General features: G+C 37.8%; 1 protein-coding gene across 1 annotated transcript in view; it reads left to right on the top strand.

The window, feature by feature from the left end:
• LOC108435905 (heterogeneous nuclear ribonucleoprotein L-like) overlaps window positions 1-26574 on the top strand; it is an 84286-nt gene that overhangs the window by 42136 nt on the left and 15576 nt on the right. The window contains exons 2-7 of the mRNA XM_017712039.2: window positions 2628-2746; window positions 8573-8810; window positions 11265-11350; window positions 14365-14461; window positions 14605-14677; window positions 23393-23464. Of these exons, the coding sequence (XP_017567528.1) occupies window positions 2628-2746; window positions 8573-8810; window positions 11265-11350; window positions 14365-14461; window positions 14605-14677; window positions 23393-23464 (685 nt within the window). The remainder of the gene's footprint in view (window positions 1-2627; window positions 2747-8572; window positions 8811-11264; window positions 11351-14364; window positions 14462-14604; window positions 14678-23392; window positions 23465-26574) is intronic.

Raw genomic sequence — 26574 nt, 5'->3', positions numbered from 1 at the left:
TGAATATTCCCCAGGAGCTTAGTCTTTTAAACCTATCTATTTGCCTGAACTAGACACCTGGCATCTTTCTGTGCTGCAAGTTGATTAAGACTTTGGCTCAAGTTCTGAGCTGCTGAGCTGATGTTAAGTGCTTATATTGGTTGAACTGCAGCTGAAATGCATTTTGGTGATATGACTGGTGTGGAATTGTGTATAATTGAGGTGTAACTGTGGTCCCATAGACTATTGCTGGGGTAAGAGAGTCAGAGCATGTTACGTTGCACAGCATGTTGGGGACTGTAGTGCAGTGCATTGTTAAACAAGCTAATATTATTAGAAAACTAAAATACTTTTCTTATACAGATCTTATCTGATTGATATGGTCATCTGATTGATAATGATAATGTAATGGTAAATCTGATAAAAAGACATTTTCTTTGGCTACCGTATCTCTTTACAACACCCTGCATGTACCTCTTCTAAAATGGATTTTAAAAATAAGGCCAAAACTTCAATCTCAAAACTATAATAAAGCAATGCTTCAGACATCAGGCAACACATTTATATACATTACATGTAATAGCTTCCTGTGATGTGATGTAGTAGCATTAAACACTTCAGACTTAGGGTTTCTGTTTCTGTCACCGTCAGTGTAGAGTGTGGACTTTCTCTGTTTCTCTGGAATGGAGCAAAATTAAACATGCAAGGTCTTTTTTGAATATAATCAAATAAGCATCTGCAATACATATATATATATATATATATATATATATATACCGTTTAGATGGTGTGTGTGTGTGTGTGTGTGTGTGTGTGTGTGTGTGTGTGTGTGTGTGTGTGTGTGTGTGTGTGTGTGTAAAAGGACAGGGCAGACTTCACAAAGTTAAACTCAATATATTGCACTATGTCAGATTGTGATACTTAGCAGCATATCATAGCATGTTTTTGAAGCCCCAGGGAACCTAAACCCATGATTACTTTTTAAGTAGGCTAATCTTGCTCTTGCGGGCACACAATACACATGTACAAAGTATGTCCTGTGGATATCTTTCCAGTGTTCATTAAATGGATGATGCATTTAGCCAAAATTCTCCTCTTTCCATGTGAACTTGGCAATCCTAATCTTGTGTAATGCATTTGTAAGACAGTCTTCAGTCCTTACCAATCACAAGCCTGGTGTGGCTCCTCTGGGCCACACAGCTGTAAAAAATGTAGTCTCTCTCTAAATTTGAGCCAAGGAAACTTACAGAGCGAAAGCTAACAACCAAGTGAAAGCTCGTACATCCAACAGAAAAGAAGCTTCCCTTTTTAATTTCCTTTTTAATATATTGCCAGATAAAAGCTGAATAATGTTTTAGTGAGTTGTGGACACAGATAGTCTACAACACCACTTGTGTATGTAGGGCCCATATCTCTCATAATATTAGGCCACGCCCAAATAGTTCCTGGACAGGTCTAATATGTGATTTTAGGGAGTGTTTTATTGCATTTTTCTTTTAGACGTCTGGATGTTTACTATAACAATTTTAGTATCATACATACATTCTTGATGTTGTACTCTGTGTTCTGTGGGACTCAAGTATCATGGTAATGCTGTAATGTAGGGCCTATAGCCAGGAGTACTTCAACAAATCAACCAAATGTAGCGTATGTGACCTTTGAATTAGGTTAGTCTGACTGTAGGGAGGGTCGAAATTTCCTTGACATAAAGAGATGAAAGTAAAGCAGTCTGCTCTTGTTGTAAAAAGAATGCTATTGACTCACTGCTGATTTGCTTAGCATTTGTGTGAGGCGCTTGTATGTGTGTAAGAAAGCAGAGCAGAGCTGGCCACTGACTGCTCTAAGGCGCATTACTGCAGATCTCTGCATTTCAGAGGGACAGAAAGCCAGCGATGCCGCTGCCCGTTCTTCTGCCACTCAGCGTTACACATCCAAGGAGACGTAATTGGCTGCCTCTGAGCTGCTCATGCTTTTGTGAAAAAGCGTTTTTTCGAAGGATGCGGCAGAGTACAAGAGAGCCGGATGAAAAAGGCTCCTTATGTGGTCTGTTATTACTGTGATGATCAACTGGAAATAAATGCTAGAAACTGATAACTGCAGTATTTGTAATATGTTCACCAAATGGTTTTGTATACTTAATGCTGATGATTATAGCTGATTACATTTTTAGCAGTACATCATTGTTCAGTCTTTCTTGTCACATTCAGCTGTTCATGTACTGTAGCAGTTAATAACATTCTAAAATTGTATATGCACATGAGTTATTTTATTGATTGACTGCAATTTTAAAATGGTGACTCAAGCATGTAGTGTAGTGAGGCGTGTAGTAGTCATGGGAAATGTAGTTTTTTGTGCTCTTAGTAGTCATTTTCTTTTTTTCAGTGAATTCAGTTTGACAGCCATGCCCCATAATGCAGTTTTTCTTCCCTGCAGGGTTCACCACATACTCCTTTACATAACCAACTATTTTGTACAGCTTTTAATGCATTGCACATCACTCTGCAGAGTCTCTTCCACTTTGATGCTCTTGAGCTGTCCTCAGTTGAAACTCACCAGTTTCTGTCAGTTGCACTCTACAGTATTAGAACCTCTTTTTCTGTGCTTTTGTACGTTTTCTCTGCTAAACTGTCTCCTCTCTTGGCTTACAGGATAACGGGGATGAGACCCACAGGATTGCCCCATCTCCCGTGGTCCATGTTCGGGGGCTTTGTGAATCAGTGGTGGAAGCTGATTTGGTGGAGGCTTTGGAGAAGTTCGGAAACATATGGTAAAAAAGTGGATATGTTTTCTAAATGGATTAATTATCGATAAACTGTACTGTACTAAAGCATACTGACTTCATGTGTGTGCTCTTAAAGGCGTTATTTCCTTCACTGTTGTAGGGCTGCAGTGAAAATATGTTAATGAAAATATTAAAATATGTTACAGGCATTCGAATAATGGATGCCTTTACCTCTTTAAGAAAACCACACACTTCTGTGCAAGTATGCTTTGTAAGTCTGAAGAGAAGCAAAGTTTTCTTTGCTGAGATAAATGAGACTAGGTCACCAGTAGAACTCATTATCAGTGTATCTAAAGAGATCAAGCATCTCACACAAAAACAGTCTTTTTTCTCATCACACTCTTCTTATCAAAGCAAGCGGTTCTTGGCCAAGTTGAGACAGTCTCAGCTGCATTTCACAATATAAAAGTTAGCATGCTGTCCGGAGCCACAGGAAACTTGCTTGACTTCATCATGCATTAAAGGGACTGTATCTTACAGTATGGTTACATTTTTTTGGTTTCTCTCTGGCCAGTTTATGACATATTTGAGGTTTAACATACCAAAAACTGTTATAATGCATTTATACATAATCCATTTTTGAACCTCTGTTTATCTCTTATCCTGCCTGCCGTCCAGTGACAGCTGGGATAGGGTCCAGCACCCCCCGCAATCCGGAAGGATAAGCGGTTTAGAAAATGCGTGTGTGTGTGTGTTTATCTCTTTACCAAAAATAGTCTTGTTTAATTCACTGTGCCTTTAGGCCTGGTACACTGTATGTAAATTAGTCTTTTTTGATGCTGTTCTCTATTTTGCCTCATTCAAAAAGCAGTCCAGCTTGAAAGACTCCTTATAACTTCAGTATGAATGGGCAGAGTTAAGCTGCTGTAGGCTGGATATGTGTAAATGTGATTGTTTCCCTGACATAACAAAAACAGCAGATTCAAAACAGGCATTTTTTTCAGTTTAACTTTCATATATTGACTATATAGACTGTACTGAATTTATATCAGTGTTTACATGGTACATCAACTCTATTGTTAAAAAAGGCAGGAAAATGTAGTTTTCAATAATATGCCCCCTTTAAGACTGAAACAGCTCAGTACAGTGTGTGGTGCAGTTTTCCCTGACAGAAGTTGACCTAAAAGTTGCTGGAATTTTTAGGAAGATTGGTTAAAGAAATGTGGTTTCCTGTGCTGTCCTGCAGATAATAACAATGAAAATGATAATACGTATACATATAGGTTAAATAAGCATTTATTGTAATAACAATGACAATAATCATGTGTTTTTTCCATCCAATCATTAATGTAGAACATGTCCACATGTAATTATTAAGACAGCACATACCAACAGGTCTTATAGGGTTGCAATGAACGTTGATAACATTTGATAAAGTCAAAAATTTTACTCGCAGCAGTGATTTGTAGCAACACACACACAACATATTTTAGCGTGTTTGTTGTAATGCGTTTTCTTTCCATTTTAACAGAACTGATCTTATATAGTGCAGCTTTGTTTTTAGGGACCTGCATGAATTTTCTATTGAATGTCTGATTAAAAAAGCATATTGGTTATTAGTTGACCAGAATATGGGGCCACAGCCCTGCTCCACACAAACCTTAGTTGAGCTATGCTTATTGTGGAGAAGCTTAAGACTTTGATTTTTTTTACAGTGGTGGTGACAGGAGCCCTGGGTCATGTCTGCAATGCTATAGCCATTTTATTAATTATCCTAAATTACCAGTGAATCTATATTTCATAGGCTATGCCTGTTTTATTACCCATTAATTCAAAACCCAACCTGCTACAAAAAAGATACTGTTGTAGGGTTTTCATTGCTGCGGTCACACCATCGTTATTCACCAAGTGATCTGAAATGCCCATATAGTCCTGACCAGGTGGCAGGTTTTTCTCATTGATAACTGTGTTTGATTCATGGTTAAGTATACCATACATTTAGCAAATATAACTTTAACAGTTATGAAGTCACAAATATTTAATATAACTGAGATATTTCAAATATTTATAGCCTCTTTAAAGCCATAAAGCGCCTTATATAGTCAAAGAGAACGTCTACAGTGCAGGTAATGGTGCTGTAAAGCTTATGTTTATACTGATATACTGTTAGTGAAGGTTGAGAGAAAGGTTTATTAACCTTCAGGATAAACTCAGCTCTCAAATGAATAATTGAGGGACCACTCCTAATGAAAGATATTTCTTGTCCTTTGAAGCTGGTGCCTACTGGATGTAATGAATACCAATTAACTCTTAATAAGGTTGTGATAAATGCAGTGTATATTCCACAGCATTAGGCGAGTTCAATCTACCACAATCTCTCATGGGTGTTTTCACTCCAAAGTCAATGAATTAAAGTGGAGCACAAGAAGAGCATAAGCTAATGTCATGTAAAGATGTCATTCATGTCTTTTTGTGCTCTTTTGGAAAGTGCAATCCTGTTAAACCAAGTGGAATCTGTGTATCTAACTTCTTAAGTCTTAAGGTTTGTAAGATGTAAGGTTTAGTCCTTATAAACTTTCAGTTAAACCTTAGTGTGCTGAGTTTCTCTTTAACTTTCTTGATTGATTTTTTAATAGAATTAGGAGAACATTAAGATTATTCTGGTTCACGGAAGGAGAAAACATCTGTGAAGTATGTCAGTATTTAGGCCATTCACTGTTCATTTTCAGCTTATTACTATTTGTGGGAAGCAACCACTGTGTTAACTAGAACTCTAAGAAGAGCATCCAGAGGGGAAACATAGTTAAAGATCCAAAACAGTGGTGACCAGCCCTTCTTTTGGAGATCTACTTTCCTGTAGAATTTAGTTCTAGTCTGCATCTAACATGCTGCCTTCTTTTACATAATGTCTCTGCAAGAAGGTAAATCTCCAGGACCAGGTTGGTGACCACTGATGTAAACACTGCCACATTAAAGTGGAATGTTTCTCTATAATTCCATCACTGATAGGTGAAATCATTCAGAATGGTTTGATGTAAAAAGTTAATTATATGCAAACTTACAGACTGTTACAGATTACAGATTTTACAGATTTTCTGATTTTACAATGGTGGTGAAAGGAATCAGGGGTCACAGCAGAAATATAGCCATTTTATTTACTGTCCAAAATGACCAGTGAACCTACATGCCTTTTGAATTTTATATGCATTATAGCAATAAATCAGAAAAAAATCAATTTTGTCTCACAGCATCTTTTGTGTACATCTCCACCATGAATCCACAGTTGTATGTAGAAGTTGGGGTGCCTCTGGTCAACTGGTGTTTATTGATTTTCTAACCGAGTTAATGCATTCACTACAGAGAACACATTTCTGCACATTTTAATGCGCAATTACTATTAAAAAATCAGAAAATGTGGGCTGTTCAAAAGTTATGTTTTATTTTTCCCAGCATGTTAAAACCACAAATAAATAGAAACTGTGCATTAAAAATAGCAGAAATGACCACATTTGTTTGTTTTGTGTAGAGAATGTTTTAACTTATTTTCAGAAAATCTGTATCTTAAAGTGCCTTCCACCCAATGGCCACTGGGACAGGCTCCAGTCAAGTATTTTTGGCATCAGGTAATGTATTTGTGACAGTTTCATGTAATAGTTTCTTTTAAAGGCATTTAACGGGGTGGGGAACTGAGGGCTAGTCTAGCACAGTTTGCTGTTTTCCATTCTCTAGCACACCAGCTAAACCTGGTAATGAACTGATGAGTTGAATCAGGTGTGCTTAAGCAGCAAAAATCACTAATCCATGCAGAAATCCAGATCTCTAGGTCAGGAGTTCACCACCCCTGCTTTAAACACTTTAGACATCTGGTTCCTCTCGCCACCAGTGTGAGCAATTCTGACTTGGTTTGATTCTCTAGAATGGCAGATATTACAGCAGATATTACAACTCTGACTGTTTACATCTTAACCATTTAATTATGTAGAAAGTTTGACAAAGTGGATTTTCCCTCTAACTCTCTTTTGTAATGTAACATCATAATCAGTCATTTTATGTGTGAAAAGTTTTAGCATAATGTGCCCTTTTGAAATGTTCAGCGATGGTACTATTCTAAATTGGTATAACTGAGCTATGCAGTATTCATGTAGCGCCTTTATAAAATCAGACTGCTTTACAGTGAAATCAGAGTTCACATAATTTCTGGAGATACAGAAAGATACAGGAAGTGACTGTAACTAGTGTGAGGTACTGTATGATGAAACATTACAGTCCCTCTCTATCAGCAGTGTTGTCAAATAAGGTCAAGTTGGTATGAAGATACTACCAAAGTATCAGATAGCTTGTGATTAGACTCAGTGCTTCTTTCCGGTGCAGCTGAGCAGAAATAGAGTAGCGCATCAGGGTATTTTTAGGCCAGCGGCAACATCGACAAAGGACTCTCTGAGAACATCTTTGGGGTGGGGGGGTCCTCTGTGACATTGTATTTAAGTTCTAGTGCTTTGCAGAACTATATTTTCACTGAGAGAATTTAAAGAATGCTAAACACTACATAAGCCAAGGTTAATGTAAGGAGGTTGAATCTAGGAGATCAGATGATAAGAAGGCAGTGAATAGTGTTCTTCACACAAAGTGGAGAGCACTGTGGCATTTTCAGTTTTGTGTACTGTTCTTTTGAATATTAATCTCAGAACCTGTAATCTATGGCAGTCTTTTTGTTGTGGAACTCTCCACTGCTGTGAAAATCATCTCTTTTTGCTGTGATAGTACTGATGTAAATAAATTGCATTGTGAAATACCCTTCAATGCCTTATGTTATGTGATTCTTTAGAAGAATCTGTGTTATTTTAAATCTGTAGAAAAGACAGGCATGTTTTCTGTCAGGTCCATCATTTTGTAGAGTCTGATACTGATTTTTGAAGCATTAGAATGACGGATAGCTATGCAATTTAGTGTAATCACGAATGATTTCATGCAGAACAGTTCTCTGAAGCTTTCTCAAATGTGAAGGAGAACCTAAATGCATATTAGCTCTCAAACTGCTGTAAGCCTTCATTTATCAACAATGTGGAACATAGCAGCTCTCACTCAAAATCCATCTGAGCTCCTGTTCGTCATGCTTCACAGAGCAAGAGCGATCTAGTTCTAGCTTTTTATATTCTAATGAATGCAGATATGCGGCGAATGAGAGGGTTAGCCTATATAGGTTTTTAACTGCTATGCCTGTAACTATGGGTCTTCTACTGTAAGTGCTTACATACTGTGCAGAAGTCAGAAACTACAATTCATGTATTTGATTTTCTGTCAGAATTGCATTAAGTGCAAGTGATTCATTTTCAGGAGTATTAGGAGTTAATCCTCTTGCAAGAGGGCAAAGTCAAAGAAAAATAAGTGGAATTAAAAAAAATAATTAAAAGATAAAGAGAAAATAGACTTCCAGCAATCATACATGACCTATTAGAGCATCATAACTGTGCCCTTCAGACAGATTGTACTTAAGTCTTTTATCTTTAAAAGATATGAGAAAATCAGGCTCCAGTCCTGCTTCAGACTGGAAAAGATGCTCAGGTGTTTCTGTCCATCCATCCACTGTGAGAAGACAACTCAATGCTGTGGGTCTGGAACACATCATTGTATCTGTTTGGGATTGCTTGGATCATGAGTAGCAGAAAATGCAACCTGCTTCGGAGGATCTTCAGTGGTGTGGAAAAAATGATATTTATTTGTTGAGGTTTTTGTGTCAATGAGTAACTGGTACTTAATGATCGTTTTAACTGGAAATTGATTAGGGGGACTTTTGACAGTGTTCTCTTACAAAACCCAAAAAACTGACTGCAAAGGGCATTGCTTATGCATATCCCTCTTCTTCTCTTGCAGCTATGTGATGATGATGCCATTTAAGAGGCAGGCACTGGTGGAGTTTGAGGACGTGGAGAGCGCTGACCGCTGCGTGGCATGTGGCTCCAATGAGGCCGTGTACATTGCAGGACAGCAGGCCTATTTCAACTATTCTACCAGCAAACGCATCACCCGGCCCACCAATGCAGATGACCCCAACAGTGGAAACAAAGTGCTGCTGCTATCCATTCAGAACCCACTCTACCCCATCACTACGGTAATTAGAATTCTCTAGACCTCATTACTTCAGTAACTAGACTTTTCTACAACCCATCACGATGGCTCCTAGATTCCACTGTATAGTATTACTATAGCAACGGGAACCTACTATACAGAATTGCTGTGATGTTTAGGGCCCTGAAATACTAGTCAGTTAAGACTTGTTTTGCATCCAAATTATTCTTCTTTAGGTTAGTGCTGGAGCTAGGTGGCTAATGTTGCTAGCAAGCATGAGAAGTCAGTAGTCATCCAAATCTTTTCTATAAATACAACCACAAAACTTCTGTCAAACTGCATCCAGGTTTTTAGTGAGGTCACACAGACTTGTCTGCTACTATAGTTTCAGTTGTCTTGGGGTAAGTCCAATTTGCATGCCTAACCACAATATTGGAAACCTCACCACTAAAGAACTGATAATGTCTCTTTAAGAAAGCATTACATTGCATAATGTGATTGTTTCGAATAACAACAAACATACTGTCAACCATAAGGGATATTAATGACTTGCTAGACCAGGTCTGAGTTATTGTAAAAACAAAAAAGAAAAAGATTTATCTGAGGCTCTGTGGAGCTGATGTAACATAGTAGGTCATCATGACAGAAGGTAATGATACAGCCCAGAATTGGCCAGAATACTCAGGCAGTATTGCTAATATAACACAATGTTTGCTTACCTCTAAAATGTGATTATTTTTATGAATAAATCTCTCTTGAGGAATGCAGTATGGTGTAAATTATATTAAGTATACAAAACTAGATTCTCAATTACTTTAATGACCTCACTGGAAGTACACATACAAGTTTGAGATGGGTATCAGAAATCATTTTTGAGTTATGGGATTTGTCGTAATGGATTAGGCAAAGCAGGAATGCATTACAACAGTGAAAACACATTTTGTCCAAAATGCACAAAAATCCATAGGCATGTTATTTACTATAGTTTTTCTGACTAACAAATGAAGGGGTTACAGTAAACTCTGTAACATGCATTAAGGCTTTTATTCACTCCCATGCAAGAAAAACTATGAACCGGAAGTGGCTTTTAGTTTATGAGTTTATGCTCATTTGGTGTTTGTGCTCATAGAACCAAAAGCACAAACCGTTTTGATCAATTATTTCCTGGCTTGAACTTGCATGCATGTTGCACTCGCTCAGCATAAAACAGCAAGACTGCTCTTCTATGGGAAGTTCAGTTCAGCTTACTCAAGGACGACTATGATAAAATCTGTATAGTAAACCTCATCACTATAGTAACATTCATTGTATCCTTGCCACCCAAACCACTTGGTACCACATAATAGCATAAATATTTCCTAATCAGTTACCTGGGTACTTTAATTAATTAAATCACATATCTCTTTAATGATTAAAATCCCTGTGACCTGAAGTTTTGGCAGTTGAAGGTACATTGTCTCATTACTGTGGCAACCAAAATTCCCCATTACTGGGCTTCACACACTCCAGCAACACATTGCTTCATCACCAGGGTAACCATGTTATCTAATCATCAGCCAGCATTGACATGCTCCTCTGTCACTTATCCCATGGCTGCCATTGATAGCCGACCAATATGAATATTATCAGGACAATCTAGTGCAGAACTCTCTAATGGCTAGTCAAACCTCATTGATCAACATTATGTGAGTTCCCATTCCTTTGGTTTCAACAACCCCCAATAGAATCCTATGCTTTAGAGTAGGTCTGTCCCATAGATCAGTGTCCTGAGCAGACACAATCAAGGCTGCACTCCAGTTAATGGGCCTTAAAAGATCCTCACCGCCTGCAGTGCTGCTATGTTAAGTGGCATGGACCTTTCCAGGAGAGAACAGCAAGGCCTGATTAGACATATAGATCTGGGTTTCGAACAGCATCTAGCTTGATTAACAAGCTGATGAGCTACTTCCAACTGCATACTGTTCTGAATCTTAGTGGAGTTTTAAAGGGCACAAAAAAAAAAAAAACGACCGTAGTCACTTGCAGTGCAGATCTCTGACTTAACAGCAAAGCAGTGCTTTAGAATGTGATTTGATGCATCATGATAATTTATTGCTAATAATGTTATTATTTTAATACGGTCCAGAATAATTTTTAACAATACACGGAACACACAAATGAATGGAGGAACTATTTTCACAGTGGTGCAACTGAATGTTAATAAAATAGGTCATAATCCATTGCATGATCCTAACATTGTGATAGTTGAATCTTCAGATCATTGCATTTTCCCTGCCTTAATAGTTATATACATAACATTAAAATGGAATTCATAGTGATTTAATGTGAAATTGTTCACTGTAGAGACACTCTGATTTCTTTATAATGGTATCTTTAACATGTAATCATATACACATTAAAAAAAAAAAAACAGGTGAAATTCTGAGCTGATTCAAGTGCTATTTTGAAGCATTTAACATCAGTGTGGCTCCTAATCATCATCTGTTTGATGTTGCAGGATGTTTTGTACACTGTCTGCAACCCCATTGGCAACGTGCTGCGGATCGTCATCTTCAAGCGCAATGGAATCCAGGCCATGGTGGAATATCCTTAGTGGAGCACTTACTGCTGAGATAGGGATGCAAGAGGCTCAGAAACCTGTGTGTGGGTGTGATGTGTATAAGGGTGAATGTAACCTAGCACTGTTGCGCAACAGCCAGTTTTAAGTGGGCAGGCATAAGGCATAATGCACTGCATTATGAGATCTTTACACCATATTGGCAGGGTTAGTTCTTTGCTTACACGCTAGAAATACTCACACTGCAAAGCTTGTTTTTTTCAGGTTTGTTATGCTTGAAAGTGAATCAAATTAAAAAAGGAGGTACATGTTAACTCCAGAAGGATGCCAACAATAGCCTTATTGACAGTGTAGTTCCATATATCTTCATTTATAGACCTTTTTTCCCAGCTGGTGTGTGGCTTAAGTTCCTATTCTTTCGAATAATTTATGTTTTTCAAGTCACTTAAAGCCCATGTAACAGTTTACAAACTAATGTTCTGTTCAGCTACTGGTATATTTCACTCAGACCATAGCATGTTTTACTCATATAATGGCAGATTTCACTCAGCTGCTGGCATATTCTACTGTAGGTAGTCTTAACTTTTAGTGAATGTAGGTGGTCAGTGAACTAATGAAACTATTACTGTACTATATTAATCACCTTAAAACCACATAGTAGATCACTTGAAGCTTGAGGTTTACACCAAAAGGGCTGCTAATCTAAAGTCTTTAAGATAAATAAATGCCAGTTGCTAAACCTCAAGCTAATATTACTAGCCCAGTCAGAACTTGCTTTATCTTGTACCTTTTAACAGGAAACAGCAAATTTATGATTACTGTTGGAACAGAACTTTGCACTTCCAAAAAACGTACCTTAACAGGAGAAAAAATAATGTTCTTAACTTTCAATTTAAGTTGATGTTGCAAAATTTTACTCTTAATAATTTTGATGAATTATCTACCATAAAAATTTGACACTTTTTTAAATTCTGTAAAAAAAAGAAAGAAAAACAATAAAAACAGGGATACAAGGTTTTGTTCCCAAAGTAGTAACATTGTGATAGTTAGCTGAGACCAAATGTGTGATGAATCCACTAAATGCTGAAAGTTGTAATCCATTAAATCTATTCATCTGTAGAGTGTATATAGAGCTTCAGCTCAGTGTTTATCACTATGATGCTTCTGTGTGCCATTTAAATAGAGCTGTGTTTGCATAGTCGATTGAAACTTCCTATCCTATCTGCTTTCCTTAGTGTTTCCTTATCTTTGGTCTGGTAGCCATGCTAGTCAGCTTTGCCGTGGGAATGCAGGTTGGAAAGGAAAATTCCTTCAGCTATTCAGAATCAGCCTAGGCTGCCTAGCCCTGCCACAATGGCATCACGTCACATTACATTCTCAAGTCCTGTACACAAAAAGGCATCTTCACACACTGTCACTCACAATGCACATGCGGACATCTCCAAATTCAAGCGTACAGATCCACACACACCCAGTTCACCCGCACACACACTACTCTACCTCTTGCTGCTCCATAGCTAGATCAGCATGAGGACCTCTCCAGCATTTGAGGGCCCTCATCAAATATAGATGTATCCAGGGCAACACACACTGAAGCACGACACTGACGAGACGAGCCTCCTCCATAGAGAGATGACTTTGAGTTGAGTCGCTGAGGAGGAAAAAACTCATCAACAGACCATTTCTCTGTCTCTCATGTTACGTGCAAGTAGGTTACTCATCAAAACAGCTCTTACAAAGTACAGCAGTGCACTGGCTGGCTTTGTACAGCTAGACAGCTAATAAAGTTTCTGCTTAGAAATTAGTGCTTGCAGTTATCACCAGCAATAGCAAAAGCACGGGTTTATTTGGTATGAATTATAAATTATATATGTATATATAATATCATTGTAATAATAATTTCTCATGATAGTTTCATTATAATAATAGCTTGTAGCTAATTGAAATTGCAGATGCGAAGCTTTCAATTTATTTCAGTGTTTTAAGTGTTTTATTATTTCAATGTATTGTTGGTCAGACTTGTTTGGCTAATTCTTGTCATTTCTTGATGCCAAATTTTGTCCCCATTTTTTTAAAAGTATAGTTTAAAATATGTTGCATAATAGCTCACTTCAGAAACCATTTCAGATTACTTTCAGTTTTAGAAGAGTGCCATGAAGTGTTGTTTTTTTTTTGTTTTTTTGTTTTTTTTTTTTGTTTAAACTTTAAGCACATTTTTGGTCATTTTTTTGAAAATGTGTTCCTTTTTGCATTTCCATGTCCTCTCTTGTTCTACTGAATTCAGGTTTTCCACCAGGCAAATTTGTTTTCAGTGTGACTGTAGATGTAAACCAAGACAATATGAATTGTTAATTGTTATGAATTTAAAAACAATACAATAGTTCTGTAATTATGTCATTTTTGTGCTGGTAAAAAAGTATTTAGGCATATAAGCACAGCTTTGACAATTGACTAACATGTTGTGCTTTCTTTTTTTGTCTGGCTTTCAACCTTTTCTTAAGCACTTTTTAAACAATAGAGTTTGCTTAATATCAAAACAAACTGAAAAAAAGAAATGCAAACTGTCAATACAGAATGTACATCTAATGTAAACATAACTAATTTTGAACTGTAATTAAATATCAAATTTTGTTTATTTGAAAAGCATACCAAAATAATATAAGGACTCTGTTACATAGTCAATACACTGTGGTGTAGTTGCTTCAGTTGCATTACTCTAGTGAGGACTACTTACTAAAATGCTTCCAAGAATAGAGGCTTGCACATATGGCCTTGTGAAGTGTGTGGATGGCTGACCTTGGCTTTGACCTTACTTGGTCACTATGCATCTTACAATGTCACTTGCTATGGCGAGCATCTCTGCTGCAACATGGTCTACCTTATGTTTACTCAAAAGGTTGTAATTTGTGTGAAATGCATTTCCTTTTTCTGTTTGTTTCTTGCCTGTTTGTTCAATTGTAGAAGTACAGAAGAGCGTAAGGTGATGCTGTGTTTTTTCCAGTTCACTTGCTGTGATTTTCCTTGACTAACTGTCCTCCACGTTCGAATCCGTCCAGAACGCCCAGAAGGCCAAAGCGGCCCTCAACGGAGCCGACATATACGCCGGCTGCTGCACACTGAAAATCGAATACGCTCGGGTAAATCTGCAGCGCTCACACACACACACAGTTACACACTTGCACACTCGTACACACAGTCACACACACGTACACACACCCACCGGTGGAGCCTAACCCACATGCACTGCCGCTGTGCTCTCTCTCTCCCTCCCTCATTCTAGCCCTCACGCCTCAACGTCATCAGAAATGACAACGACAGTTGGGACTACACCAAACCCTTCTTAGTCAGAAGAGGTGAGCAACTGATTGACTTTGCAATCTGTCTGTGTGTGTGTCCAAACCTCCATTCCATAAAATACATGGCAGCATGTAAAATGCAAGTAAAACCAGAAAGCAGTGATTTGTAAATCCACTTTGACCTGGTTTTAAAAGAAAGCAGTCTAGAGACAAGATATATAATATTTTACCTTATTAATTTGTGGAGTGTTCAAAACGATTCTAAACATGTGATGCAATCATGCTTGAACATAAAAGGAGCATCTAGGAATAGCCAAGACATTTATAAACTAGGATGGGTTGAGGGTCACCACTTTATCAAAGTTCCTTAGTGAACAACTGCAAGGATTTTAGGTATTTTGCTCTCTATGGTGCATAATGCTATCAAAACATTCAGGAAATCTGGAGAAATCTGCACGTAAAGGGCAAGGCTGAAAACCACAGCTGAATGGCTGTGACTTTCGACCTTTTAGACAACACTGCATTAAAAAGCGTTGTACTTCTCTGCATCCACAAATGCAAGTTATGACTACACTGTGCACAGTGGTGCCTTTATGTTAACAGTGCCCAGAAATACCTAGGCTCAAGCTCATCTAAAATAAACACAGGCAGAGTAGAAACGTGGTCTGATGAGGTAGCCTTTCAGATTGTTTATGGAAATAATGGGTGCTGTTTTCTCCGGGCAAAAGAGAAAAAGGACCATCTAAATTGTTACCAGCATAAAGTTCAAAAGTCAGAGTCTGACATGGTTTGGGGGTCCATTAGTGCACATGGTATGGGTAACTTGCACATCTGTGAAGGCACCAGAGAAATACATGCACACTTTGAAGCAGCATATGCTGCCTTGTACACTTCTTTTTCAGTAATACCCAAGCTGATTTCAACATGACAGCTCCAAGCCACATACTGCATGTGTTACAACAGCATGGCTGCATAATCAGACAGAGCAGGTGCTGGCCTACCCTGCTTTCAGTCTAGAACTGGCTCCTTTTGGAAACTTGAAGTGCATTATGAAGTGCTAAATACAGCTATTAAGGTCCTGTACAGTCGTGCAGCTGATGATGTATAATGGAAGAGTGGTAAAAATTCTGCTTTCAAAACTGGATCAGTCTTTGTTTTTTGTCTGTACACATTATTGTTTTGCATGTTTTCAGTTAAGTACAGGTCATATAGAATTCACTAGTCACTGTTTTCTGTATTAATTAGCATTTCACATACTGCCCCATCTGTCCTGTCTTTTTGGAATTGAGTGTGTGTGTGTAGTCTCTCGAAAAAGCTGTTTTCCCTTTCATATCCACTTCCTCTTGTTTATGTTCATTTGTTTCCATGTCCATGTGTGAGCTGTCATTTTCTTGAATCTTCTTTTGAAGCAAGAATTCAGAAAACGGATATTCGTTTTTTTTTACATATTCATTTTGCAGTGCATATAACAAGAAATTGATTCACTGATTCTTTAGAAATACCTTCTTTCTCCTTTTGTGAGCCTGAAGAGTCTAGAGTAGGCCTATGCCTACTCTATAAGCTAGAACAGAATTTCCAGACAAAAAAAAAGAAAATTTGAATGTGATTTTTTTTTTTTTCAAAATGAATTTCTGATACAAATATGTTCCTAGCGCAACTCACATTTGCAAAAGCTTCAAGCAAGGCAAAGTCAGCCACTGTTTGCTTCATCACACTTAGTTTTTGTCCATTTTATATGATTTTATTTTATATTTACAATGAACCTAAACGAACCATCTTCTGTGTCACTCATGTGCACTTCTATAATCTGTACACTGGATTAAGTGGGACAGAGCAAAAAATGAAGTGTTTGAGATTAAAACTGATAAAGAATATATTTTTTTAATTTTGTTTTTATTTATTGTTATTAATTTGCTATTATTTTACCTGCAATCACACTTTTCTACCTCTGTGTGTGGATGGTTAGCAGTATTTCTAAATATATGTAGAGGAAAACATGGCTAAATCATATTTTATTGACAAAAATCATAGACATACATATTTTTATTGCCAACTGAGGGTGGAGTACTGAAGCCTCTGTTCTAGTGGCACATACTCTCTGGAAGTCAGTGTTCCTTTTAGACTTCCATTGCTTTTTGCTGTTCTTGTCATCTTTCATCCATCCATTGATGCTTGGGAACATAACGTTCACTTATGGAACTACGTTTCTTAGCAGAATAATTGTTTAACTGAATTAATAATTATTATGAATAAGAAATTATTTGTGTGTAGTTTTCTTATAGTAAAAATTGTGTAGTTTATCCTATTTTATGTTGTCAATCATTTTAGAAAATCAATAAGCCACTTAAGCAATGCATTAGAGGGACTGACCAATGATACGTTTGATCTGCTGTGCATTGTATCTAATAACAGTCTTACCCATGATAAAATCACTGCAACACATGCATTTATTGCTTTATCTTGTGTAGAATTTGACTGCACGTGAACCTCTGCCAGTTTACAAAAGATGAATGAAACCTCGGGTCTTTAACATTTGTAACAAATAATTTGAAGGTCAAAATGAAAATGTAAGGAGTAATTTTTTCACCTAGAAAAGTAATTGGGTGAAAGTGGAAGTATTCAGTTGTTATTCACTTTGTGTAAAGTACACATCTTTTAGACTAGTACTTAAGTATGACACAGTACAGATATTTTCGACCCTCTGCTTTTTGATTTCAGCAAATGATAGAAACGTGTCAATAATTAGAAAAAGCACACTTCGTTTGAAACATTAGGCTTTTACTTAACAATTATTACCAATCTGACCTGCACTGATCCAGCAGCATGGCGTCAAAGCCATAACACAAACAAGAATGACCTTCTGTAAAAGAAAAGGTTGACCTGTGATTGCATTAATTCAAGAAGGATGGAGAGGAGGGGGCTGAGGCATTCTTGGATGAAGCAGGGGATACGTCACGGGGGCACAAGAGCGTGTGATTAACCAGCTTATGGATTGGCTGGATCACCGCAGCACTGCTGCAGCTGCTGCTATCCCCCTCGTCCTTTACCCGCAAATAGAGGGTAAACATAGTGTTATCACCAGAGCAGCCGCTGCTGCTTAGCAATCGATCGGTGTCTTCTATATGGGATTTGAAGGTCTTTTTGACTTTGTTGGTGCCGTAGCTCTCTCAGTGCTGCCATAGGTGCGTGCTGTCAGACTCGTTATTGAGGCGAAGGGTCACGTGTTCGGCGGAAGATGCTGTGCTGGAATTTGAATGCTAATTGAATCCTGAGCTACAGAAATAAATAAAAGCATATTAATGGATCTGCCAAGAGTGGAAAGAAAGGTAGTCACCCCCCGCCCCCTCTCTTTCACTGGTTATTACAGTCAGCACTTTGTAAAATTAGAAATGTCATGAGGGTACATAAGAAAGGCTTATTAGAGGCCTGTAAATAATGGATTCAGTCTTGTCAAAGTGCCAACAGTAATTAAAGGGCCCATGTCATGAAAAACAGTTACTTGCTTGAAATAAAAGTGGTATATTAATACTGTTGAAGTTTCAAAATGTACCATTCATTCCTCAGTCTATACTGTCCATAAATGGAAAATAAGCTGCAACAACTTTGTCTCCAAATACAACACTTTTTACATTTTTCCCCCTTATCCTACAGCAGTTCAGCCCCACTCATTCATGCTGAAGTTATAAATGAAGCAGTGTTTTGTCCAGAAGTTTTTTTGAATGATGCTTAAAACAGGGCCAGTCACAATAGAAGTCATTTACATATTGACACTGTCCAAAGAAATCTTCAAAATAGTAACTTTACAGGAGAAGGCAACAGCACTCTTACCTTTTGGTGTAAAATAATGTAAAGAGGTTTTATTCCAAGTGATTTTAGAGCATTTCTATCAGTCCATTCTTCATTAAATTTACATACAGCATAAAGGACAGTTGGTGAGTTGAAATGATGCAGAAAAATAAAAATCGATAAAAATGGAGATACATGGTTTTCTTTGGACAGTTACGATATATCAGTCTTAAAGGCACAGTAATAAAAAAGAGCCAGTTTGTCATTAAAAGGTTGGAAAATGGTCAGGTAAAATGAAGGATGTTTTTCAGGTACATAAACCTACACAAAGTGAAAGAAAACCATGGACACAGTTTTGAAACCTTTTTTTTTTTTGTCACAGCCTTCACAGCCTTAACCCGTCATGCCGCACCATAGTAGAATCATGCTTGAGTGTCATTAAAAATTGTTTGATTTCAGTACCGATATCAAAACCTTGGCTTTGACAGTGATTCCTAACAGTTTCTTGAATACCTTTTTATAAATTACAAACAGAACGTGTTTATGGATTAAATCTTTAAAAATGCATGAAAAATTTGCTCTCTATGAGTGAAGGTTTCTTTATGTGCATACCTGGACTTACAAAGGTGAAGCCAGTGACAGGATAAGACTTTAGAACTTAAAACAGCTCTAGCTTTCATCCCTTTTTCAAGAAAAAAAAACAGTAGGGAAAATAGGAGTGAGAAAGATGGGAAAAGAGAGTCTTTACACATCCTTTTCCAACAACATCCAAGATTTTGGAACAAGCATGCTTACTAGGGTTTGTGAGTCCTAAGTCTGACTACGTAGGTAGTGAAATACTCCATTCTGGATGGTACTTTAAAGGAATTGAATTTCGATACTCTGCCCTATTTCGAATTCAGTCTCAAACCAGACAGATCCTTTGGAGGTTTTTCAGTTGTGTTGACTGAACTAAGCAGCCCTTTTTCCACAGCAAGTCCAGGGCTCAGGACAGCTTAACATGGCAGTAACAGATTTCATAGGGCTGTTGAAGAATATGATGATACTCTTGTTAAATGAGCTCTTGAGATGGAGCAGGATGTATAACAGTCAAACAAGAGTATTTTGTGAGGCACCATATTACTACAAAGGTGAGCTGGAACTAGACTGACTGTGACCCTGCAGTGGAAAATTTATTATTATTGGCATTTAAGAAACTGAGTCACACTGTCAGCGTAAAAACAATGATGGGTTTAGCTGTCACGATTACTCAAATAATCTTTACTCACTTCAAATTCATATTCTTGATAACTTGACAATGATAAGCTGGCAAATAAGCAAGATGAAAATGCATATTTTTTAATATCTTATCATTTATTATCTTTTTTTCAAGGAGTTTGTTGTAGTATGCAAACGTTGAAGTTTCCAAATGTGCCATTTTTCCACAGTCACTATAGTTTTGAATTCAAAGATGTTTTGATGTCACAAAAAACAACCTTAACATATGTCCACCTATTCAACCAACAGCCGATTAGCCCCACCCATTCACATTGAAGTTATAAGGGGTGTTTCAGCCCAGACTGCTATTTAAGGGAGCTTACATTGCAGCCAATCACACCAAAGATTTTAAAATAAGAGTCATTTTTAAATAGCTTCTTATTTATCTCTTTCACGATTTTTTGAAAGGCTCTGCATTGTTTGTTACTGTTTCTTTCTATTTTCATCTCTATTGTTTGGCCTATTTTAAGTCCTCTAATTACTCATTTACTCAGTAAAATAATTGGTAGATTACACAAATAATCGTATAATGAATAGTGACAGTTCTAAAAGCAGTAGTGTTGTGTGGAGAGGAGCCACTTAGAGAGTGAGCTGAACATTCACAGTGTGAAGGTCACCTTGAGCCCTAATCCTCCCCCCACCTTCCCATGATTCCTGTGGAAAATGGAGCCCAGTGGTGCCCACAGGTTCCTGCCGCTAACCGCTCATTTTGTAGCAATTAGCATCGCTCTGCATGACTTCTCTCTGCAGGCCTCCAGAGCTAAATAGAAAGAGAACAGAGAGAGAAAGAGAGGGGAGAAACAGAGGGAGAGAGGGAGCGTGTTGCTCTTTTCTCCTTCCGCTCTGCCTCTGACAGTCTGGAGTAAGACTTTGTTCCTACGCGTGTGCCTGACTTTGAAGTGATGTAATGCCGGCTGATGTGTTGCGTTGGCACTGAGAACTTCCTTCCTCACTGCTTTTTTTTCTCACTTGTAGAATTGTGTTCAGTGAAAAGCTCAAAATGATGCTGGATATCGCAAATAACAAGACACTGTCTTCCTGCATTTGTGAAACAGGCTTAATTTAACAATGGAAATGACTGCTTTCTGACTACAGCAAGTCTTTCTTCCCCCGTCTTCTGCCATCCTATTTTCCCCAGTGTTTTTTTTCTGGTTTTCATCATGAAACGGGGGATAAAAGTGAGTGTTGTTCACATTTAAGTGTTTTCTTGCCATTGGCTGCACCTTTGTAAGTGCAGGCATGCACATCGACAAACCCTTCATTCAGAGAGAGAGCATCTTTCATGTTTTTTTTCTCTCACTGAGCCCAGCTGGGGTTTTCATTCGTCTGCGAATTTCCCCGCTCCCGTCTGCTTTGAGCAACAGCATGAAATGTCTTTTTCTCTTATTTGTGTTGCAACTCTATTTTCGTTTTATTTTAAGCAATATTCCACATTTTTTTCCAATAAATGTTCCAGTGCATGCGCTGCCTTTAACAGTGGTCATTGACAAGACATGCATTTTTTCTGTATATTATTTTTCTATTAAACAATTAAATACCTAATAAATTTCCAGTGCATCAAAATAAAATCAGTTTTAGGCATTTATAGCTCCCAATTGGGGTGCCCAAATTCGATACTGATACTGTTATGAAATATTGGCCCGATACCATGCTCATTCACTTGTACTCAGCTTCAGAAAAATGTACCTATACTAACATCCGATACCATCTGATGCTGTGTGACATAAGCCCAGATTACACTGCCACACTAAAGAACAAACAACTCAAGCTGGCCACTGAAACAAGGGTCTGCTCACACAGAGAAGTGTTGCTGACGGCAGGGAGATTCAACACAAAGCAGCACTATTCAATCCACTATAACTAATGTAGCATAGCTATCTAAATTTAATGGTGTAATGTTTAAGGTACATTGCACTCATTTACTTTACTAAGTTAACTACTTCATTTTAAGTAGGCTTAGTCATTATAGTGTCAGACTCAGCTTTAAAAGTATTCAATGTATTAAAAAACATTTGTCCAAACGTTACATGGCACAACTAACAACACAAAAGAACATTTAATCTGACATGCTGTCAGGAATAGGCAGCGTTTGCATTGTAAAGAAGACCCTCAAGTGAAATTCATGGTGCAATGCCCAGGTCAATAGCCCACTCATAAATATTGAAAAAAAAATTCATTTTTGAGACAAGTGGTGTGACAATGAAAACTATGAACAATAAATCATTATAATAGTGTTCATTTACTTGAGAAAAATGTATGTGTAAACTTGAGCAAAGGGCAGTTTTATACAGCTATCTGAGTGCAAAGAATTGTTTATAGATGTTTGCAGTAGTGATCAATAGCTTTAAAAATGTGTTGTTTATATCAGCACCACCTGACATTTTCGGGGTAGTAAAATCGCCAATTTTATTTCAAAATTAATTTATACCATTTAAAAGCCACAAAACCAATGTCAACACATTGAAAATTGAAAATTTTAAAGGCCTTATTTGCCGTTCACCCAAATACATGAGTCATAAAGCAGAGAAAAAAAAGCACTCATCATAAAAACTCAGCGTGACATTTCAGCCAGCAGGGCTTTTGTCAGATGCTTTTGTCAGAACAAGCAAAAAGACATGCATAATACAAATACTACCCACTATTCATCAAAAGAAGTATACTTTAAAGCCAAAAAGCGCATGTATCTGGTGGAATTGGTAGAAAATTCAGGACCATCAAAACAAGCAAAGCCAGACATGTTAACAGCTTTTCCCCCAGAGCTATAGTACTCATTAATCACAGTGGACACCTCACCACAGATGTTACATTTCTGCAAATATTCATAACATTCTGTAATACTCTGTATCTAAAAGTTTTTGTAGTATATGTCATCAGACCTTCGCATGTATAGATATTCTTATCTGCATGTTCAGATATTCACACATCTCTTTAGGATCTCTCCAAAGCTCTTCATTATTCATGCTTTTGTATTTTTTATTCTATTTATTGTATTTTTTATTTTCCCTTAGCTGAGTAGTCGTTAACAGATTGTTTGCTTGTCTGGTCTGTTTAGTATGCTACATGTCATACATGTGTGACTCATCAAGACAAATACCTTGTATGTACAACGTGCTTGGCAAAATAAAATGATTCTGAACTCCAGAGTATCTTTAAAGGGAAATACACCTTCACAGTTTTTTTTTTTTTGGTTTATTGTTTTTCTAGTTTCTGATCTGACATTTTGAACATAAAGGGTTTGGGTGACAGGACTGTAGGCTGTCTTCTACTATAGAAGAGTCCTGTATCAGTCTTGTGCTGCACCTCTTTCACTTTTGACACTCCCTCCCCCATCTGAGTTGTAGCCTTTCTGTGCCTGTGACATTTAAAGGGCTTTAGACAGCCCTCTCTTTCTCTCTCTCTCTCTCTCTCTCTCTCTCAGACACACACACACACACAAACAAACTCAGTCTGATTGTATCTCTCTTTCTTTTTCTGGTCATGTATGAAGTTTAGGTTTGCTGTAGTTTTTGCTCTGTGAAAGTGAAAATAAAATTCTGTTGTATGCAGATTCCATCTCATTTCCTATTACACTTGATCTTCCCCCTGTTATGTTTTTGCTTTCTGTCTCTCTGCCTAAGATTATGTGCATATATATTGCATGTTTCATCTGTGATTGTGTGTATGTTTGTCTGTAAACCTATGGCAGTTTCACATCTCCCTCACAACTGTGAATATGTGCTTTGATTACAGAACGTGGTAAAGGCAGACAGAGGCAGGCCATACTAGGGGAGCATCCGTCCTCCTACAGCAACAATGGTTACGGTCAGTCTTCATCTCTCACACACATATGCATACATAGATAAATGTTTGTTTTTATACACTGCTGGGATGTGGGGTCATATACTGCATTCAGAAGTAGCTATTTGTAAAAATAGTTTTATATAAACTTGCTGTCTGAAAGAAAGTTTAAGGGAAAAAGGTTTTTGTGTAAAAGCAGTATGTGCATATCTGTGTGCAATAATAACATGCCATTTATGTTTTATATGTAAATACCTATATGTAATATTTGTATGTTCTGTATGTATTACATATATATCAGCACCTATATTTAATAATGTGTAATATATGTGTAATATGTACTATGTACTAAGTACCTACCTGTACCAGTTTGTAATAATAAAATGCCTCATAAGTATTAAATCTAAATTACTGTATGTAATAGTAGTATGTTCTCTTTGTATTGTATATATGTAATTCATATATGGAATACTAATAAGTTCCATATGTATTATATATCTTGTTGCTCTTAAAAAAAAACTAAGGCCAAAACATTTGTAAAGTAAAAATAATACATGTTCTGAGTTTGTCACTCCACACCATAATGTGTTAACCAACCAGCCAAATTTCAGTAATGAAAAACCAGAGGTCGAAAATTCAGATCTAAAAAGTAAAAATCCTTCTCAGGATTTTGTTCCAATGGCCTGGCTTCTCTAGTTAGATCAAACCACCAGCAGAGCTGTCCAAGCAGTTGGAACAAAATCCTGGGAAGATTTTTTTACTTTCTGGACCTGAATTTTCCACATCTGTGGAAAAACATTGTGAAGTATGTAAAATTAGGTTTGAAAATTATGGTAAAATAAGCAATATTCTCTGCTCTGATATTCTGGGGGAGTGTTCTCTGAAGGCGCTGAAACCACACCCAGTCACAGGAAAGGTGCACCATCTCTTTAGCTTGTTTTCCTGTGTGCCAGAATGTAGTTGCTGCATCACTTAAGGTGGAATGGAAAATTTTGAGTAGGAACCTGACTTCTGATTCATATTTGCTAGAGTGTAACTACTGCACCATTTTAGGTGGAGCAGAAGAATCTGAACAAGAAGCTGGCGAATAGGAAACTGACTTCAGCTTTATACTAACGTTAGCATATGCATTAGCTCACTGAGTTGGGCAGTAAACCTTTTCCTGGATTGAAATGACATACACTTTTGAGCCACCAGAGCCAGAATCCAATTTGGAGCCAGAGGACACTGACCTACCCGAAAATCAACCTCGTTCCTCTCCTGGTCTTTATTCTGTTTATGCAAGTTAGCGACAGGTGTTACTGGCTAGCATAACCAAATAATGTTAGGCTGGGAGAACTGCTAAAGCTTTTGCACTCTAGTTTATTACTGACTTGCATAACCTAACCAAGTAAAATTTGGCTGGGAAAACCACTGATAATAATGCACCCTAGTTGTTTTAATGTTATAGTGTCAGGGGGAAGAGTATGGTTTCAGTGTGTCATCGAGCCATCATTTCAGGCCTGGCCAAAAAACAAATGGTCTTAATGGTTTTATGGTTTAACTCCACAATTCAGGATGACATAGTTCAGTCTTTTCACATGTTTTCAGCAGTTATTTTTTTAACATGTAGAAGGTGTTAAAAACCACAGTTTTTTCATCTTTTGCCACATGTCAGTTTGCAAAATTTCTGCCCTACTAGATCTGCTCTGGTCAGCTGTTAGTGCTGTTGTTGAGAAATGGAAGTGTCTATGAGCAACAACAGTTCAGCCACAAAGTGACATTGCAGTGAAATTTCAGAGTGAAATTCATGAATTGGAGTGGCTGAGTCCTGAACCACGTAGTCTCGCTCACTACAGTGTTCTGTAGAGCCTGTGGAAGAAGTATCAACAAAAGAATTTTGTGTTGAGAGTTTCATGAAATAGGTTTCCATGGCCAGGCAATTGCCACCAAGCCTAAGATCACAATGTGCAATGCCAAGCATCGACTAGAGTGTTGTAAAGCATGCTGCCACTGGACTCTGGAGCAGTGGAAATGTGTTCTCTGAAGTGCTGAATCACACGTCACTATGTGGCAGTCTGATGGTCGAATCTACGCTTGGCAGATGTAGGAAAATGCTAAGTGATAAGATAAGATAAGGCTGTTTTGCAGGGTTTGTGCCTGGCCCTGTAGTACCAGTGAAGGATAATGTCAATGTTACAGCACACAGAGACAGTTTAGTCAGTTCAATTCTTCAACTTTGTGACAACAGTTTGGGGAAGTCCCTTTTCTTTTCCAGCATGACTGCACCCCTGTGCACAAAGCGAGCTCCATAATGACTTGGTTTGACAAATTTGGTGTAGAGGAACTCTAGTAACCCACACAGAGCCCTGACCTCAACCCCACTGAGCACCTTTGGGATGAATTGGTACAACTGTTGTGAGCCAGGCCTTTTCATCCAACATCAGTGCCTGACAAATGTTCTTTTGACTGAATAGGCACAAATCCCTCACAGACACACTCCAAATTATTGTAGAAAGCTTTCCTAGAAGAACGGAGGCTGTTATATCTGCAAAGGGAGGCCAAGTCCATATTAATGCCCATGGTTTTGGAATGGCATGTCTGACAAGCTGTGGTCTAGTTTTTCTAGGTCTAATAATCATATTAACCCTATGTATGTGTTAATGTAACTGTCCTTGTTAGAAATGTTTTGCCTTTTCAGGTATAAAAATGTACAATGTTAGAGCAACATTTTTTATCTTGTAGGTTAGTCCTGCAATTCTGTCCTGAAAATCACATACACAAACACCACTCATCTTTGTCATGTTTTTCCCCTTCCTCTCTTCCTGTGTTAGTCTGCAGCTGTTTCTCAGTTTGGGTGATTAGACTCAATCACCTTTTACCACACAGATAAGGAGGTGGGAGAGGGTGATGTAGGGATGGATGTGAAGGAGAGACAGAGGAGAGAAATGAAGTAGGGAGGACGGGAGGTAGCGGGGATGAGATGCTGGTCTGCAAAGCATGGTGTAATTAGCATGGGAAACAGAGTGCATCAAACTAGAAAATAATGTGTAATTTCTCTCCCTCCCCTCTTCCTCTCTCTCACTCTCTCTCTCTCTCCCTCTCTCTCTGCCTCTCTCTTTCTCATTTTCGTCTTTTTTGTTTCTGAGACATTG

Source organism: Pygocentrus nattereri, chromosome 15, assembly GCF_015220715.1.
Source record: "Pygocentrus nattereri isolate fPygNat1 chromosome 15, fPygNat1.pri, whole genome shotgun sequence".
Classification (NCBI taxonomy): Eukaryota; Metazoa; Chordata; class Actinopteri; order Characiformes; family Serrasalmidae; genus Pygocentrus; species Pygocentrus nattereri.
Note: the sequence above shows the minus strand (reverse complement) of the source record. Positions and strands in the feature narration are given on the sequence as shown.